Below are 21,233 nucleotides of genomic sequence, written 5' to 3' on the forward strand. Positions count from 1 at the left end.
ACATGTCCGCCCATTAAAGCCATTCAAACTTCATGACGCCCTATACTTATACCAACTGTAAGCTCAGAGGCTTTCTGCCAATTGCATACATCACAAAAGATTGCATTTATCTTTTACCTGAGGTTCCCCATGCACTGTCCCTCCACTGGTCAAGAAATATCCCTTTTGGTCCATCTTTACTCGAGTCATCGGACTCCCAGAACTTCTTCCCAGGAAGGAGCTGCTGTGGTGCACAGGAGGCAGAGAAACAGGTATCAGAACTGTGACTTCTATTGGCAACGGTATTTTTACAAGCATCTTTTTCGGCAACTACAGGGGTAACAGAAATCTAATGCACAGAGAACACCCAATGAGTCACATTATGAGACAATGCAAACTTTACACAGCGCCCTTCCTACAGTGGCATGCAAGAGCTTTAGGAAATTAAAAACAAAACCCAGTTCTAGACAAAGTAAACATTAGATGTCTAGACATCTGATCCTTGACTGTGTGAACTACCCTACTGTGTTAAATTCATGGAGGAAAAAATGGTATCAGGATCCATGATTATCCAAGCGTGGCTGGTAAGCACTTCCTCATTTCAGTGAAATGTTTAAGTGAAATCCATGTTACAATAAAAAAAGGAACTAGAGCGCATCAAGTGTACAGTGACTGACAGAACGCAACCATTCCAGACTCATTGAAAAAATGCTTTTAATATGGTACATAGTACAATTAAAATAATTTTAAAAATATAACCAGAACTAAAGAAACAGAATAATTTCAATTCACATTGATACTAGAGCTGGAATTTTTCACTCTAGTCCTCCCGATTAACTTAAAAATCCAGTCTTACTGCATTAATTAGTACCGTTATTATATGTCACACCTTTGACATAGGTAGCCAAGCTCCAGATTTATACCCCTTGAACATATTTTGCAACATCCAAAGAATAAATCTCTTATCTCCAATAAACAATGGGCCAAATTGTAAAACTAAATCATTACATCTGCTAGACACAATACCTACCATCACTGTTAATCTTAAAACCTGTTCTGAAGTTTACTTCTAAGGCTACTGTAAAACAAACATTATGTAGTTGTTACACAATTGCATTTTAGTAGTTTTATTTTTTAACACACATTCAATGTGGTTGTGCTTTGCAATAATGATTCATATAGAGTTTATTTTTTGAAGTTATGAGCCAATACAAAATAGTTCACCTGTCACACCACTTCCAGCAGCTATGTTTGTTTATAGTTGCAGTTACATCTGAACAGATATGCAGATTAAGACATTTCTGTGTAACTGTTAGCTTGATATCTTGTAACACTATGTAGTTTCTGCACTATAAGACACCATAATATGTGCCTTAATGTGGGGGGAAAAAAACTTTTTACATATGCTTTCTACATATCCTGTGGTTATTTGACTTTATCAGACCTATGATTGATGGACTCAAGGGTACATATGTAAAACTTAAAACCATTCAGACATAAGAACAGAATGACACAGGTAGTGACACTTGCCATTACCACACAAATAAAATGAGCTACACATGACAAATGCTAGTTATTTTCTTAAGGAATTGGAATAGGTATACACAGAAAACAGTCAACCAGCCCTAGGTGTGCACATCACAATCTAACCACTAGAAAACAGGATGGTCAGTATTGACACAGGAGACATCCAAAGAACAACTTAATTGCTGCTATTATTGGTTATAATATATAGAGGGTACTCTTCCCTCCAAACTCGAAGGGAATAGATAGCATGCTGTATGAGACAAATCGAGGTCCCGAGGACAGGTCATTAATCACATGGTGCTAGCCCACCCGAATGTTCTCACTTCAGCACCTGAACTTCAGTGTAGTGGGACTGTTGGAGAAAAATAGCAGCTAAGCATCTCCCAGGAGATGGACGAAATTTGTTCCTTCGTATATGTAAAGCACTTTGAGACCCTTGTGGATGAAAAGCAACAGAACTATCTGTGCACGGAATAACTGTTGAGTGAGCAGAAGCAAAATAAAGATAAGCAGCCCAGCTACATGGAGGAAAAGGGGCCCCTGACAGTGCCTGGTTCAGAAACTAGAACCTCCCTGCCACTGCAGTGCTCACTTGCCTGCCATCCTTCAACAGCCCTGGCTTAGGAGAAAAGGCCATTTCCTGCTGCATTTCTTTAAATAATTGAACACACTGGCACGTGTATGTGAGCACACTGTGGTGGGCGGCACAGCTCAGACTGCCAAAGCACAAGATGCTTGTGACCATGCATCATGTAAAATGCTAAAAATACAGATGGAGAAAAAAAGATGAATTTCTTCCAACAGAAAAATTAAGAGTCTAAAGACTCTTAAAGAGTCAACTCTGCAAACTGAATGAGATTCTATTGCTTCATTCTTCTTGTAAGCCAGGGGTGTCAAACCTGCAGCCCACGTCCATAAAGCAACAAGAGCCTTGTCTGAGCTGCCCAGTGCCCTTGGTAATGGCACCATAACAGTCTGACACATAGCCATCCAAGTTCTCTACCTCTGTCCAATTGCAGTGCGCCCGTTTGATGATGTCACAGATCCTGTTTGACAGGGCCATGTCTTTACACGAAAACAGAAGGGAAAAATAGTGCAGCAAGACCCGTACATACACTTCTCTAAACCCCTGCTCCTCAGTTTGGAACATCTGCGACTGCTAGACATTATTCTCACCAAAACTGTCCTTCAAGATCATGAGGAAAAAACCTATAAGGTGCATTCTTGAACATTGCAAAAAAGCCTATGATATCGAAAAAAATTGTGTGCTCAAAAAAGTGAAGAAATTCCTATTTCTTGATTTGTATGCAACACAAGTTTTCCAGTGTTGACTCTAGAACATTTTATCAAAATGCAATACCAAATTATCCCCAGCCGAAGTCTTTTGTTTTTTAAATTCTATCCATGTTAGCAGCTTTGTTCTGTAATGAACTGAAGAAAGATTTCAGGTGGAATCTCATCTCACAGACGCCCACCTGAACTCATTATTCAATTCTCCAAGGCCCAGTCTCTAGATTTTGATGTAGTGGTCCAAACTAAGAAGTGCCAGGCATAGGCGGCTGCAGCATTAGTAAACTATACAGATTTAATTCTTCATTGTCAATATATTTCATGTTTTAAATTTGCAATAATTGTAGAAAACTGGTTTTATATTGCTGATCTGCAGAATATACATTCATCAACTTGTTTTCATGTCAACCAATCTGCTTTTAACATTGTCCTTTGTGGAATCTGTTTCCATTAAAAACACTGGTACCTGGTAATTAAGAAACAAAGCAAAACCTGCATTCCATATTTTTCACACCACAGCCCCAGAGAGTTCTGCGAGTCCCTCAAGCAGTGTTTACAGGTGATGCTTATCACCACAGCCCTTTTAAAACATTTCAGTCTTGCCATTCACCAAATGAAAATCATACACGCAGTTGTTCATTTATTTTTGGCCTATTGTTATAATCACAGCTATATTTGAAATGACAGTTATTAATGCAAAAAAAACACCTAAAACTCAGAGATTTATTAGTTCATTTTGCTAAACTGCCTCTTCACCAGCTCCTAATGACAATTAATTAAATATTTTAGAAGGTATGTCTTTGTAAAATAAAAACCAAAACAAATACTATATAATGGTTGTGTCCTGTTTTTCAATGATTTCTGTATTACGCATTTATACAAGGCCCAGTTAAAGTACATTTAAAATGAAGCCTAGCCCGTTGTGACAAATGAGTTTGACATACCTGCTGAATGTCATCAGTTAAACTATCCAGCAGGTTACATTTGTGCTCATTCTGCTATTAGGATAGTACCGCACATACATAGCAAAGAATCCATATTGAGTAATGAGTTAATGTCTGTATCAGGCTCATCACTAAATAAAAGAAAAATGAGACCAATAAAAGCGCTGAATACTCACCTCCCCCATAGCTCTCCCCTCCAACGCTAGAGCCTGAAAATCATGATTCAACTCATCCATGGATCGGACCTAAGGCCAAAAGACATACAGATAAATTGCTAAGACACAAAATCCGTTAATGAACTAATAAGTAATTTAACCAGAGCTTCTTCAAGGTTGTTGTTAAACGTGCCGTGTTGCCACAGCCAAGATCACAGCACCAAAAGAAGGAAGCTGAGGATCCTTGAACCCAGCCCTGGCAGACCTCCGCCAACTACGCACTGCAGCCTTTAGGAACCAGACTGGCCACAGGACAGCCCAGCAAGGGGCTACCGAGTCCAACCATGCCCTGAGCAGACCTTTACTGGTTGAAGCACTCAGAACAGGGCAGAGTTCATTCATAAGAAGTCCACTGTGCTCATTATTTCCCTCCCCTCGGTCCCAGAGCCCACCCTTACCTGGTTCTCGGAGTGGATGTTATCCCCGGTGGGCCAGCGGTGCTTGCCGTTGTTGTACCCCCCGCCACCTGGCTGCTCGCCGTGCTGCCGCTGGAAGAAATAGTCCACCATGGCGTCGTCCTGGGAGCGCCCCGCGCCCCCCGCCGACCCGGGCACTTGGCCCAAGTGCGCCCCTGCTGGGAGGGGCTGGCTAGGAGGCGCAGGCTGGGGGGTCTGCCCTGCCGGGGGGGCTCCTGACCCCGTCGTCAACACCACAGGCATGCTGGGCTGGCTCGTCTCAAGTGGGTGCTGTTTAAGGTGGGGGCTGAAGGAGTCCTGCCAGAGCACTGCTTTTCTCTTCAACACACACGCAACGCTCATTCCACCAGCACCTGCAGGAAACACAGGGATAAGGGGAATTAGCGAGGTGGTTTGTATTAGCAAAAGTATGTCAAAGCACCTTTTAGTTTTAGTTTATCCTTCTGTATGCACACACCCCTTTCTTAGTCTTTAGTGCAGCACAGCATGATGCTAGTTGATGTCTACACACATTACATACCACATGCACAAAATATATTAGCATAGTAAACCACACGCTCCATCTTCTCGTGATGTACAAAACAACATGAAATAAAAACTGCTTCAGAATACAAACAGAATAAGTACACTGGCGGACCACACTAAGTGTGCAAGAACATATTCATATTGAACAATTTGCCCAATGAGATGGGCAATGCCATTTCAATAAGTGCAAAGCCAGGATATAGGGTCAGAGAGATGACAGTTTCAGCGTTATATGTGATTCTACACACTACCTACACCAGCTCTTTGATTTTAACGTTAATAAGCACAGAAAATCCACTTTAACAAGAATGCGACGTCATTTGGCGTTTCACTGCCTAGATGGACAGTTCTGGGTATTACGAATAACTTGTAAGCACAAGAAAGCCCTGCTAGAATGTTTGGTTCCTTCGAACTCCAGTCTTTGAGCACTACACTATCAACATACATGAGTTTCTAATCCACATTTTAAACTTGAAGATAGGAAAGGACTCACACAGCTGTACTTTTAAAGCTTACAAATTTCTGATGACACCTTTCACTTTAGATATTCCCAAAGATCCCTTTTAAAAAGGATAGGGATGTTAACCCATTTCCATTCTAAACTTCCAACTGAGTTTCAAGTGATGAAGCACTCCACTATATGTAGAATAGTTTCCGGTGAAACCCAAATGTGTTCTGCAGTTCAATGGTGAATTAAGTGGGTTCCCTCTTATGTTTAAAGTGTCTTGAGATTTTTAAGGATGAAAACCTCTCACATTAAAAAAAGGAACTGCTGTGTCTAGCAGCTGGACATCATGTGTGTCAAAAAACAAAAATGATAGAATTGTTTATAGTTTGAAGAATTCCAGCTTTTCCCTGTGGGTTTAAACTAAGTCCATTTAGATAACGAAACACATCTATGTCAATTTAGCAAACCACACAAAACCACTGAAGCAATCTGAAAACACAAAGCAGAAAAACTCACTCCTCATGCAACTCAAGCCCCCCTAGAGAAAGCCAGCAGACTTAGGACATAGCCCAGCTACCAGTGATCACATCCATCTTTTGAATTAGAGCTACAAAAATTCAAGATGCTGACAGTTCTTCCAAATACATTATCAGGCACTTTTTTATAGCCAGCATCTACTGTGAATATGAGTGTGGCTCCTATGTGGCTAAAGGAGCCACATAGCCTTAAACACTCAGAACTCCAGTTTGCCGACAGTCATAGCCCAATCCTTGTCAGTGCTAATACCTTGCATTTTGATTGATAATTTCATATCATGATAATACAATTATAATAATCTAAATGACCAAAACAGACTTTGCTGTTGCATGGGCAGATCTACAGGGAAATCCTCAGGCATCTCTCTATTGAATCTGCACCAGATGAATGTGAGAATTTATGAGATCTGTAATGTCTTTTTTGTAGTGTTGCAATCAGCTGTTCCTTAACATTGCCAGCCATTTTTCCTTTCCTGCTATGAAATATTATCTGGCAGGGATATTTAATTTCCTTGCAAGCCCTCCCCCAACACAGTAACATTATCTCTTCCCCAATTGTTGGGCTTTCCTGTCTTTACTATGAATGAAGACTTCCCAATAAGATGCAGTTATTGCCTCAAAGGGATATGGAGGCAAATACTTTTACACCTTTTACTTAAACAGTAAATGTCTACCACAGCTAACAACTCTAGATTAAACACAAATTACTTAATATGCACAAATCTATGTCTGCAACATGCCAAAAATAAAATGTATATTGTACTTCACATTCTAATTGAACTCATGATCTCAAATTCAAATGGACAGTTTTGATGTTTTCTGTAGCCTCAGCTTACTTTAAATGATCAATGCACTTTATCTTCATTTTGAACAGCAAAGTAGCTTCTTTCCATTTATGGATCTTATCATATTAAAAAACAGTGTGATATTCAGCCGTTTTTCTAAACCAACGAGCACAAAATGTAGAACTGAGCCTTGCACACTGTCACGGCACACAGTCATTAGTCAGTTGCATGGTGCTGAAAACTCTGCAGTTCACCTTTATTCTCATGAATAAACTGATATTTTGACACGGGAGAGCGGAGAGCAGAGGATATTGTCATTTGGTTTTCCCATCAATCTGACAGATAAGTTACACATCACAGAACATGAGAGATGTGTTGGTATGTGGACAGAAATGTCCATGCGGACCTGCAGAGTGATACCCAGGGTTAGACGGTTTCACAAATACTAAAATTCTGGTCTGCTATGCCGTTCCAGTGTTTACATGATCATTGCAAAAATGTAAATGTCCAAAGAGTAATAAGGGAGAGATAAACTGGAATTAACCCTTTTATAATTGACACTGGCATTTTTAGAAGGTGGAGGTGGGGTGGCTTAAAAAATGTACAATTTCTCGAATATTTTATAGCACATACATAGGACATTAGACGTGTCCAAAAACGTCACTCTTTCCAGTGGCTAATTTAGAGCTGTTTTCACAACACACAGAAAAAGGTCAATTTAGTCACTACACCTGAAACATTTAAGGAGACTATTATACATTGATAAGATCATGATCAGGACTTTGAATGCAAATCCCCTCCATCACCTCTGTTCAAGACTAACCTGCTTATCTTGACATCTGCCATGTGGGGACCAAAGTTAGTGTTCTAAATATAATTAGTGGCTACTTTGTATTGAATAATTTATCATTCATTTCAAAGCCAGTGTTCACTTTACATCCAAGCACTTATCTTTTAATCCCCCTCCCACACTGTCAAGATGAAGATCAAGTTGAACCATCAAAAACCCTACTTTTTCAGGTTCAGTGCCAGCCTTTGGATATTTATAACATTCCCCTGCTCCCTGCAAGCAGTATTTTGTTTGTCAACATTAAATCTAATTTGCCTACCACCCTAGTCGTTTTGGATTTCATATGCTGCGTCACTGCAGAGCAATTCGTCAACTGTTGGATACAACTTAACATTCACTGCATGAACTTTCTTGAAGGATGGTTCCTGCCAGGTGACCTGCCTAGTACTTTTTCCATTGCTTTTTGTATAACTGGCAGCTATAAATCTTATCATTGCTTGGAAATGACTAGCACTTGTACAAACACACAGCTACCAGGGCCTTAGGCAATCACTGGGCTCTGGCCTATTGAATTAGCCTCACTGCACTCACTATTGCCACCCCCCAAAAAGGAAACTAGTAAATACTGGATCTAATCCTGAACAATAAATGACAAACAATCAACACTATTTACAGAAATTATAGACAACAGTGGGGTGAACATCGCAATCTAAAGGTAAAACCTGAACAACCAGGTTTTGAAGCAGCATGAAAAGGCAGTGAGATCTATTAAGTCTGTAGAAGTCTAAGCACCCTGCAGAGGGTGTGATTCATATTTACTGGCTCAAGATAAATCTATCCTGAAGACAGAATCCAAATGCCATCAAGGAAGTGATAGAGGGCACATTGGAAAGGCTGGTTAGCCTCTTACAGGGCTCTTGAATGTTCTCTCCCCTCCATGGCAGCCTTAAGCTGCAGTGCTTATAATTGCTCTACAGCTCTTTGTGTCCTTTTAACAAAGACACATCAGTTTCCAATAGAGAATCGCTAATAAAGAATGTTAATGACATAGGTGACAGCAGAAGAACTACACCAAAGACTCTGAAAGCAGGTGGCCTCCCAGCTTGAACACACCAAAAACCGATATCATGACGCCAATTTAAGTCCCGCACGAATTTTACGATGACTAAACACAAAATGTAACAACTACAAAGAATAAACCATTTGTGAGCACAGCTGTGGTTTATATTAATTAACGCCATATTCATTTGTCAAGGGCCATGAACTTTCCTCTCAACTGCACATAGCCTTACCCAAAAGTCCCATTGCTGCCACTCCACGTTTTCAGTCAATGCTTCCAAATAACTACATTAAACAACCTGAACTTGGAACCTATAGCCCTTTCTTCTCAACTCAGTTGCAATACTTGTAACATTTCTTCACTTTTTACTATGTATCTTGTACATGCACTTGTCTGAATTGCACTTCACTTTGTGATAACCTCACACGTTCATCAGATCAATGAGTAAACTGTAAATTTGTTTTTATTTTGAACTCAGGACTTGCAGTTAATATTTCTTCCTTGTTCCCTCCACATTTGGAGCCACCACTACGATGGCCTCGTCATCAACATCCCTTCCAAGGCCAAAGGGGAAATCGGAGCTGTACACATCCACTTCAGACAATACCCTCTGTTGGGATGCTGAGCCACTCGGGAATCTAATGGATTTTTCAAATTAAATGTTAATATTCAAAATGGATGGCTCATAATCCAGAAGTTGCTTTAATCAGTGTCAGCACTGACAAGCACAGTGCACTATGACTGTACACTGTAGCCATCTCACTACTATGAAGCCCACTGGGAGGCTCCAGGAAGACTGACGTTTAACTGTCATTACATGTACCTCCTCCACTGGGGACTGTTGCTACAAGGTTCGACACCATTCTGAAGATCCAAGTCCTTTCAAAACTTAAGACTTCTGACAGGTGGTGAAAAGCAAATGTAAACCTTAGCTAGTCTCACAAATTGGCTGGCTAGGAGATCATAAAAGAATGTAATGAGGTGGCACTACAATTACACTATTATCTTACACAACATGAGTCATTTTTAAACAGAACCAAGTACTTCCAAGGTCATATCTGGATTGGCACAAGAAAATTTAAGGAACGGCTAAGTATTTACTTCGTCAAGACCAAAATGGCATATAAAAAATATCATAAAATGCACCAGAAACATCTAAAAGTAGAACCTTAATATTGCAACACACACCGTTTTATTTCACAAACTATACACATGTACAAAGGACGATCCACAAGAGGCTCACTGCAGTCTGAGGGAAACCCCTTAATTGGACTTGCGGTCACAGTAGAGTCATAATCATTACGTCAAGACTAGAGGGCTTGCAGGTGTCACTCAACTTCCAGTAAATGTAGAAAGAAACAGGGGAATAACAATTTTGGAACCTGTCCAAATCAATGCTTTAACAGAACTTTCAGGAAGTATTATAAAGATTTTACAATTGGCTGGTCCTGATGGTGCATGTCTGTTTAGTTTAAAAAGCAAAGGTTTTTGTGCTACCTGTGAACACAGACGCTCCTTTGTATTCCCTTTTATTTGACAATATATGGGAAATGGGAAATAATGAAGGCTATCAAATACACTAAATAAGTGCTTCCAATCAATCAAATATTTGGTACATGTTTAGGGTCATGTATAAAAATTATGGATAGTCCTGGTTGTCTATAATTCTGGCTTATATGGCTTCAAGAGAAGACCAGCAACAATGAATGTGGGTTGAATGTTGGGGTGTGTCTGGCAGGAGCTTCAGTGACCACAATTTGCCGATTAATGAGAAATGGTGTTTAAGGTGATGTCAGCATGGAACTAAAGACATCAATGGCAAAGGGCAAAAAGTGCGTACGCTCCAGGATTGAGAGATCTGTGCATTCATTTGACGTCCAAAGCAAATGCAGAGCAATCGACTGCAAATTTTACCTAGGTAACAGCCAGAAGACAAGTAGAGTTCGCTGAGAACTCCACAGAGCATAAAACTGTTCGGTTGCAGTGCGCAAACCTCTCATCACAACTGGTTCAAAGAGCACAGGCAATACTCTACAGAGTAGTGTAGAAATTAGATATAATCAAATGAATCATCCTTCACTGTGTTCTCAACATGCAGGTGACCACGTGTCACACCAACCTAAAGAACTTGACAGCACTGAGTCCTTGGTTCTAACAGTGTTGGGTTCTGGTGGTTTATAATGTGGTGAGGTGCATTTTCATGGAATGATATGAGTGATCTTATTTCCTTAGAAAGCAAGTTAAATGCCAATAGCTATTTAAGGGTAGTGAGTTCAATCCATCTTTCCTGCAAGGAAGGGGTGTCATCCAGGATGCCACAGAGCATGCACGGTCTTCCAATGGTTTAGTGAGCAAGAGACCAATAATATGCATATCATGGCCTTCTCACTGATCAGATTTGAACCCAATCACATATTCTGGAACTAAGCCCGAGACTGCTTTCCACCTCTACCAACCAGGTGTAAGTTGACTAAGAAGAATGGTGTCACATCTCATTTGCAGAATTTCAGAAGCTGGTATTTTATGCCACAGCGCATATTGGTCTTGGATGCATGTGGTGGCCCAACACCCTACCACTTAGTATTTTTTCTCCATTTCTTGTCCACTACCTGTGTGAACAAAAATGTCTGTCAGGTTAGGTCTGAACAATTGGTTTAAAGAGCAGAACAACAGTGTACCTGCAGTACAATGGTTAGCCTTTACAAATAATTGTAATTGTAATTTAAACAAATTAAATATTGACATTTCTAATCTATTTTAAATTAGTTTAGATCATTTTTATCTTTATTAAATAATCACATACCACTTCTTTAAAACTGAACTGCATGTTAATGACCATATAGAACAAGCTGTAACCTTTAAGTAAGATTCACATCTGGTTTTAAATCTGCCACAGGACTGCCATTATCTCCTCCAAAGTAACTATTATACAGCTCTTTACAGATCTCCCCCCTCCATTTCATATACAGCGGTAATACAATAAAAACCCAAATAACACATCTTTAAAATAACCTTTTTAAGAAACGACAGTAATTGCTACAACGGGAACATAATCATATACCAAGCTGCTTTAAAGACAATACAACTCAAAACCAGCACTGGGCTAGTTATTGCACTGTACCATCTCTTCATAAGAATACCTACCTACACCTCAGAAGCTGTAGAAGACATTTGAGTTAAAACTATATTAAGTAACCTGTGTAGATGAAAAACTTCTATAGACAGAAGGTATGATTGGGATCTATCACATATGTGATCATTTTTTCTCAGCAAATTCTTTCAAAAAGTAATTACATGAGTATTGCAGACAGGAGTTAGAGAATGCAACAATCTTAACACCCATTAACGAATCAATTTATTCAGTTGGCATTACACATCTTAACCTGTGTATGTTCAAATAAACATTTTACAGAGACGAACATTAATCTCAGGAATTTATGGCTTCCGTCTCTAAGTACAGAGATTAGAACAAGCGTGACGAGAAAGAACTCACAAGCCCAACACTGTAAATCTTTTAACCACAAGTACTGTCCATTAGATAATCTGTACCACGTAATGTTCCTTTGAATTAAACTTACAAGAAAATATCCCAGTCCCATTCATTCAACCATCAGGCTACAATCAGTGGCCACATCTATTGTATAAAAACCGTTTTTGCAGCTCTTGGTATCCTGCTCTAATGGTGCTGTACACAGTATGACTATAGGTCTACCAGGCCCATTACTTTCAAACAGAAAACAGTGTTCCAAGCCCTCAAACATGAACTCCACCTCAACATGGTTGAAAAGCTGTAGTTTTCTTCTATTTCAAAGACAACGGCAGACAATTCAACCACAGTGACGTTATGCACTTTCAAAGTTCATCTCAAAAACACAATACCTCATACACCTAAACTATCGACGACATATAACAGAAGAATACTGGCAAGTATGTGACCAAAACATAGCAATCTCCTCATGTCTCAAAACCAGCCTCTGCTATGTCAGATTTCTGTTTGTGTTCAGTTAGTGGCATTGTTAGTGCTTACCAACAAACATCTAAATGAAAGAGGCAGAAATGCTACTTTAATTTTCTAAGAGGTATTACTCAGTAAGTCTGGCTTCTCATATACTTTAAAAAATGTATAAATGTATTCTCCCTCAAGCAGACAGAAAACTAAGAAATTATAGGACAATTTACATTAAATAATTTATTAAGTCAGAAGACAAATAGTAATAGCACTGAAGATAGGCTAGACATTTCAAACTAAGATGCAAAAACTAATGTATTCATACAATAACATGGTTTAACTCTATAAACACACAGTCTTAACTGGCAGGATATCTCTTAAAAAGCAATGCTGAAAACACCACTGATCTCACTAACAGATTCTTATAATTTTTGGCATCTGGATCAGAGTACAGGGCTCACAGTTTCAAATTCTTAAGGGTTGTATTTTGAACAGGATGGCCAAACTTAACAAAAAAAAAAGGCTGATGCTTTTGCTTTGAATATTGAAATCTGCAATGAATTCCAAAACAGTAATAAGTGGCCTGAGATAATGTCAGCATAAAGTTAATTACAAGACCTTGAACACTAGTTTTTTTATGTCTACAAAATGTCCAAACAATAGAGCTACTTCCCTTATCAGTAAAAAGTGTTGAAGGAAAAATCTGAAAAAATCTACTGACATATCTATAAGCGTGCAAAAATAACACAGAACGCCTTTACAAAACATTGCCTATTTGTCCATGAGACAGACCTTATCTCTAACAGTTCTGTTTGATTCTTAATTCACCTGCATCAACAACTAAAGCTCCCACAAAAAAAATCATGTCACAAGAATAAACTACTGTTGAGTTTGGAAACAGGCAATTCTGATCACAGAAGCCCACTTCAACTGGACAGCATATACATGATCTTAAATCCAAGTCGTTTTTAATGGTAAATTGATAGTAATCTAGCACTGTCACTGCTCTAGTGGGATATACAGCTGGTTATTTACATCTAGCTGATCGAAATATCCATCTAGAGGCTGTGGGCTCACTGGATGCAGCTTCATCTTTCAGGGTGACAGCAATCTGAAGATTGCCGAAGATCTAGATGAGAAAAACCCAAGCCCCAGAGTAATTATCAATGGAATAGGTGAATCTGGAGGAGGCTGTGACTCTTGGAATACCCCTGAAATAAGAGAAAAATAAAGGAGGGAAACACCATACACTACCCAGTTCAACATTTACACATTACACTCATTTACATACTGTAAAAGAAACCAAAGCAACTTTGCTTTGTACTGTAAACACTTCCATCTCTGACTGCAGCTGAATTGTAAGACCAGGGCACTGAAACTGTGTCTGGAAAAAAATCCTGTTCCCTGAGGTCCACTGGGCAATCTACAGCAGATCAGCAGAGTACTACAAACACTACAAAGATAAATTAAACAGTCAGTCAATGTGACTCCAGCACGGAAAGAGCTCCTGCCTGCTGCAGAGATTTATTTTAAAGATTTGAAATCTCCCATTATTTTTGTAATACACACCCAATCTGGAATAGCCAATTGTGTGTTTTTTTGTATCTCAAGTGTCAGTAGTAGCACTCAGGGGGAGGAGGAGGAAATGTAGGCAGACTACTTGGACCCACCCACCTCCAAGCCACTCATCTTTTAACATACCACAGGCACCTCAGCCCTGTGCCGGAGGAAAGGAACTTTCCTCACTGGCAGCACAAGCGCCAGAGAGGTCACTGTACCTTCGAGAGAGCCCTAGCTGTCTAATCTCACCCTACCCGTGTGTGGAATCCCGGTCTAGTGTCATGAACCGGACTCGAACCAGCAGTCACAAAATTCCACCTGCTTTCAAGCAAGCACCTTTACTAGCAAAGCCACTCCTAAAATTTACTGCCACCCTATGATAAGAAAAGTTCCTTTACTTTACAAGGGTTCTTCAAAACATGAAACCTTTGTCGAATTCCTTTGTCGAATTAGTGGAATACCATTCCTCTATCGATCTGTTACATGAGGAACATGGATGGGAGATTCTCTATGGAATATCATTTGTTTTACAGTATAATTATAACTGATTATGGGCTTCTTTCTCACCCTCCGGAAAAAAAACAACCATCTACCAATGATTTTTTACCTGCAACTGAGGTCCAGTGCTGCTCTGGCTCAAGTGACACCGGACTTACAGAAATCTTACAGGCAAGCCTGTCTACATTGAGAAATCCATCTGTTGGACACTGAGGCCTCCAGTCCACTGCTACACAAAAAGGAGAGTCCATGTGAAAGGAAAGGGCAGTTTACTTCAAAGCACAATACACACAAGGTACAGCTTTGGAAATCACTTCTGAGCTCCGAGATGAAATGCATATACTCATGCGCAGTACTAATAATACTGCTTGTTTTAAGACAGGGGTTTTGACCTGACTCGTTTTAGAATATTTTAAAAGAAATTTTCAGTAAGTGATTAAAATCTGAGCAAACCTGCATCAATAGTTTGTTGATTATATCAAGAAATGGCTTACTATTTTACCCCAATAAAACTTGTCCTACTCATTTTGTCTGCCACTAGTCTACCACAGTGCTGTTAAACACTAGATTGATAAAAGCTCTGTGTTTTGCAGTAGGCAAGCGACATGTTGCTGTATAGCCCCATGTTAGAGGGCCCCAGATCCAGCAATTGAAATAACACATGGGCGCAGATTTTTTCAATTCTTATAAAGCAGAAAGCATCAATGTTTTGTACCAAAGGCCCACAATAAGTGTATTATCCATCTAAAAAGAGATATGCAGTATTACACAATAGGCTTTCGCCTTCATTTATATCCTTCAGTGAACCATGTGTTAAGTGCAGTATCCAACATTTTGACAGTTTCCACTAATTGTATAAAAATGTCCAGCACTTAATATTTAGTTATTGGAAAAACAGAATTAATTGGTGGAACTAAGCTGGAAAAACATTGTCAAAACTCCTCAATGTGCATTTGTCTCAATGATTCATTTAGGAACTTGTAAAACAAGTTAGCTTTACCAGACAATACCCAGGCTTTCAGCCGATGAAATAATGCACTGGCTCACTGGCAAACCCACGATAAAGTTACCAGCTCCTCCAAAGAAAGATGATCATTTTACTCTTGACCTACTACTTTTGATCTGTCCACCCAATGAAATGTTGCCAAGTACAGAGGGGTTTTCCATCATCTGATTAAAGGCAGTAGAACAAAAACGACTAATGGTAGGATTTTTAACACAACTTTCCTATAATTTAAAAACTAAACAAACTCTGTACAAAGAATATTCTGCTGTGCATTTTTTACTAAAATCAATTGTGTACAACTTACATAGGATAAAGTCCAGTAAACTAGCACCTAGTTAAACACTATACATTTCTATGGCGGCTGCTGTCAATAGTTTTTCATTCCTTCTGTAGTTTAACTTGTGTGCATGAGAGTTACCATCTCCATTTTAACTGCATATATTTTTTCTAGGTGAAGTCCAAACTGATATGAGAGAATCCCAATTACAACTGAGAACAATGAAGCCATGGAGATCCCAATTCAGGCACCCGCAGAGCTGGAAAATATTGGTATATTGATCAGATATTATTGATCAGATGTTAATAATGGGCTGATTTATGTTAAGAGCTAAGCTGGAATGAAAACATGATGACACTACAGACCTGCATGTCCACAATTGGACACACCTGGTCCAAACAGTTTGAAATTGATCTCCCCTTTTATGCAGACCAAACCTAATTAACAATTCAAAAATAACACCCCCATGTAAATCAATAAGAAAGGCTGCAAGTAAGACTAAGTGTAACAGGCAAATCAGAGGTCACATACTTTTTATTTTTTATAAAGCAAAAACTTTAGAGCTAAACCAATTAAAACATTTGCCACATGGAATAAACAGAAAAATATATTTTGGTGCTTGTGTTGTTCCTGTTATTCATAATAGTAGTTTGAGAGACTTGGAACCGGTCACTATCATAGCTAGCACTTCAAAAATTAAACCACCGCAAGTGTGTCATGGAACATATTTGCCAAATCTGTTCGAGAACAGTCCATCTTTTAACCAAAGCTCACTCTTTTACATCCCTCCTACAAGCCCTCAATGTTAGTCCCACACGACGGCAAGAACAAATTTATTCTAACTCATTCCACTCAAAGATCAGCCTTGAATTCAAACCCATTTACAACAGCTCAAAGCTCCGTTTACAGATAAATTGATTTAAGTGGATCAAGCAACTTCACATCTTAAGTTTAGCTTCCAGTTCCCAAAGGGATAAACAAAAATTTTAAGATGAAAAATAGCTTACCTTCTCCCATCAAGCATGGATTGAGAATGATAACATTAAGCAGACCAGCTACAACAGATTCTACTCTGCTGCTGCTTGCATGCAAGATAAAAACACATCAGCATATTTCTTTTCAGGTCTTCAGCTCCTTCAGATCTGAAATAAATGTCTCCATGGAACTCATGCCAAAAGAAAGATATGTTGACGAGGGTGTTATTTGTTTTTCAACTAACAGAACTAATGAGAAATGTTTTTTTTACAAAAAAGAATTTAAGCTTTCAAGCTTAAACACTGTTTCTACTTGATACCAAAAAAGCAGACTGTGCATTTTGATTTCTAAAAACGTGTTTGAAACAAAACTAACCACATTTTACGTGATGTATTTGAAGTGCAGAACTATACTACATGCAACAAAGATCAGATATAGCACTAATAAAGGCCACACATTGAATTCTTAAAGACTGCTAACACAATCTGCTGTCATACAATGAATAGGTGCAAGACCTGAAACACCTTGGAATTCAGCCATGAAAGGTTTCCCTATTTTTCCCCTCTTTTGTGATCCTACATCCCTGCTCTACCTTTTCTTGCTGTGAAGTGCTCCAAGATGTGCCCACCAGGAAGTGACATTCCGCAAAACAGACAAAAAAATGTTACAACCCCAGGGCAAATGTAGGGTTACAAAGCTTATAAAAGCCACAGCAAACCCCCAAAATGTTTCACTGAAGCTAGAAAGCATGCAGCAGAGAAAGATCTGAGCTGGCTACCAACACTTCTGCACTCTACTTCAAAACTTTAAAGTAACGGCCTGTAAAATAGGAAGAAACATCAAGACTTTAATGACTCTGTTCTCAGTTTTGAGTCGTTCGTAACTGACTGATTTGTCTGAGCTTGTTTTTAGCTGGTAAGCTCAAAACTGCTATTATCTTAATACACAAATGGAAATATTTAATCTTTAAAAATATTACTTTAATGATAAACTGATTTATGTGTATAGTTTATACACTAAACCCATATTGTTCGCTGTAATATAAAAACAAGGTAGTCAACATTTTTTAAGGCCAAGAAAAATTAATATGTTCAAATCACATGCAGGTGAACATTTAACTTAACGTACATAAACGGGCTAATTACAAAATGTGGCCAAATTCTTCTTGCTCCATTAAGGCATAAGTTTTATGGTTTTAAAATGTGTATCATGAAAAATGACCAAAAAAACAGAGCAGGAAAATCCTAGTTTTGTTGCAAATTGCATATATTCATACAATGGAGGACTTGTTCCAAAATGAGAGAAGTACTCATTAACTATTTAAACAACTGCTTTCATGACTCTTGGGAGGCTACAATATTCCCAACTCTAACACTCACACTTTAAAAACAACGGCTTGTAAGTATGAGTGATGGCTATGACAGCAAACAGAAGGGGAATGACCTCACGAAAAGTCCAATGATTCGAATTAGAATTAAGAGTGCAGTGGGCAGGGCTAATTCTAAAACAGGTAAAAAAAAAAACCAAGACAAAACTCAAGGTTAAGCAGCTGCCCACTCACGCCATGCCCTACAGATATTTTAAATGTTCAGCCAGTGAAATCGTTTCACAGGGAATGCGTCTGTTACCACTATTGCCGCCACCACAGATAATCTCAAGAATTTCAGATCGTTTAAAACTACCATCAATGTCTGCCACTAAATTCCTGGAAGCTCTGAAACCGAATGCCACCATGGGCAACAAACGTACTCTTTCCGCACCTTACGAAATATTTGCATTCTCTTGGGGACAACAATCGGTGGCACTAGTCCTCTAGTCCCTTTCTATCTAGGTGTGACTCAGTGTCATTCCTGCTAAGAACAACAGTGGTAAAGCAGGAAACCAAAAAGAGAATTCAAGTCCAAGTTAAAAACCAGATGGTACAGTGTCATTTAAAAAAATAACATGGACAAAAAACACTAACATCTAGCCTATATCAAGCAATCTGATTTAAAGTAAATCACACTTAACACTTCTGAGAACAAGTTCACAGACTCAAAGTGCATTTTATCACAACCATCACTCCTATTACTGCTTGTCACAAAACAAGCAGTACAGTACACCATAATGCAAGAGCAGCAAAACAGAGCTGAACGGAAATGTAAGGTCTCAACATATAAGGTCTTACCAGCTATATGTAAATTGCTGCAAAGTACAAAATGTACAAAAGTACTAAAATAGAACTACACAAGTAAGGAACTGGATGCAAGATACAATCTCTGTCAATGTCCGAACGCTCCTTAAATGAAAATGCAGTAAGGAAACAACCCACTGATCATGTGTAGATAAGGAAATTCAAAGGTGTATGCAAGAAAACATGAATCGACATACTTTGGAGAAGGCAGCAGTACAGGTTTTTGTAAATCGTTGTGTGACAGTGTGCCTTCAACTTACTACTGGATTCTGCAGATCTCTTTCTGGGATGTAAAAGCAGATGAACGAACAGAAGCAAATTAATTTAAACTTAAGAGTGGCTTGAGAAATCAGTTTATTTCAAACTGAACATTTTCCAATTTTGTCTAACAGGTAGCACTAGCATGCTAACTGTGATACCACGAACCACAGTATTTCACGCTTTAGCTAAGCCAGAGATGCATTACAAAGTGGAAGATGTTGAGAGACCCAAAACAAAGTCGAAAACAAGTTGTTGTTTTTTCTGGGAGTCTGTCTAAGAAAACTGGACACAGACAAGTCCAGACCCAAGAAATACGCTGACCAAACATTCAGGATTTTAAGCAATGAACTGCATTTGTCTTTATAAAGATGATAAAAGTGCAGGGCTAAAGTGCTTTACTTATTCTTGACTTGCCCTATTTTATGAGACAGTGACTTCCAAACAGACAAAATCATACTGACAGGTCGTATCAAACGCTATTAAAAAAAAGCTGCTCAGCTAAGACCTACAGGGACAAGATAACACCAGAAGCCACAGGGCTAGGGCGATGGTCAACCGTTCTGCAGGAAACCGTGTAGTAGAGGGAACGTGTTGGCTCAGCTCAGTTGTGAACCTCACAGGAAGTTCAGGTGGAAAATGAGTTTCCATCTCCGAAGATGCAAACGCATCGGCGCTGACTTTTTTTTGTAGGAGAAAAGAGGGAGGGAGGCAGGGAAAAAAAACCGTTACCGTACCCTGATCGAAAGCATATTTTGACAGCGATCTTCACAATCAAGCGTGCTCCAAAATGCACGTGTAAAAATTCAACAGTGAGAAAATATTCCGTGAAAGCCCCACGACCACGCATGGGATCCCAGCTACTGATGCGATGCCAGCCTTTGTATCTCCATCTGTCAGAGCCGCCGCCACTTCCTCGCCTGGGCTGCACAGAGCCCATTCCCTGCCGGTCCTGTATGATGGGAACCAGCGGCAGGACTGCACACCCGGAAATCACAACAGGCGCCTGCAGCCGCAAAAGCCAGCCTCTCTCCCCGGCAGCCGAGAGCTCCCCACGATCGCCACTTCCCAGCCCAGCGCCACAATAAAGCATCCATCACTTTTTAAGCTTTTGTTTCAGTCGAACTGTCCCTGTATTAAACGCAGCCCTTTTGCCAGGAGCATAAACAAACCCAGTTCGGGTTAAGAAAACAAAACACTAAAAGGCTGTCTCCTGTGTGCAAAAGTACCCTGTAACAGCACGAAAACCTTCAGAGGCCCGGTTTTTCCTGCCATTAGTCTTTGAGCAATAGGGTATACTGTTTTTTTATGTACCTTTCTAGACTCAGCCCGTCCCCGGCAACAATACATGGCCTTATCTCTTCTGCAGACAGGAACCAGTACCAAATTAGCACAGAAATCAGACTTACAAATAAAACCAAGCGCCCATGAAATGGGAGCGGGCGCTTCCGCGGCTTTTATAAGTGCTACAATGCGTTTTTGACTATTATCTTGCGCAAAAGGCTAGGTTGATCTTGCAATAGAGACAACAATAGAGGCCCAAACACTCCGGGCAGAAACACAGATACGAGGGGAGGAAGAGAAGGGGAGGGGGGACGACACAGGTTCAAATCCACCAAAATAAGACTCCGACTCCCCAAACCGTGCCAATAACCCAAAGGTTTTACAAAGTACAGGTTAAAGTCTACCCGCGACCCAAGTCAGTTTGTCTACTTACAGGCGGAGCGGGTGGATGGAAATGGATTTCAGCCCCAAAACTCTCCGAGTCCAAGCTTTCACTCCAACAACATGGCGGCTCAGTGGGGGCTGGAGCCCGCGCGGCATCATGGGACAGGAGAAGCCGTCTGTGAGGAGAGTTCAGCCAGCGCGAGAAGGAGGGGGATCGGAGGACCGCTCTAAATCCTTTGTTACGTGTGTAGATGCACACACATATTTAGCGTACAATTATACTGAAACACGTCAACAGAAATTGAACATTTGCTCTCAGGAGAGGCCGTCCACGTTCCTTTTTGCATTGCAATA

At 39.7% G+C, this 21,233-nt stretch overlaps 1 protein-coding gene across 6 annotated transcripts in view; it reads right to left on the bottom strand.

Moving 5' to 3' along the window:
* pum1 (pumilio RNA-binding family member 1) overlaps positions 1–21,012 on the bottom strand; it is a 42,279-nt gene extending 21,267 nt beyond the window's left edge. For 3 of the 6 annotated variants that reach the window (XM_088931690.1, XM_088931691.1, XM_088931687.1), the window contains exons 1-4: positions 20,929–21,012; positions 4,354–4,724; positions 3,917–3,985; positions 118–220 (exon numbers count right to left, since the gene is read on the bottom strand). In XM_088931690.1, the coding sequence (XP_088787816.1) occupies positions 118–220; positions 3,917–3,985; positions 4,354–4,713 (532 nt within the window). In that variant the 5' untranslated portion in view covers positions 4,714–4,724; positions 20,929–21,012. Of the gene's footprint in view, positions 1–117; positions 224–3,916; positions 3,986–4,353; positions 4,725–20,928 lie in introns of all 6 variants that reach the window. The other 3 variants (XM_088931689.1, XM_088931688.1, XM_088931686.1) reach the window with 1 other exon arrangement.
* Positions 21,013–21,233: the final 221 nt, after the last annotated feature.

This window comes from Atractosteus spatula, chromosome 14 (assembly GCF_055471065.1).
Source record: "Atractosteus spatula isolate fAtrSpa1 chromosome 14, fAtrSpa1.hap1, whole genome shotgun sequence".
NCBI classification, from domain to species: domain Eukaryota; kingdom Metazoa; phylum Chordata; class Actinopteri; order Semionotiformes; family Lepisosteidae; genus Atractosteus; species Atractosteus spatula.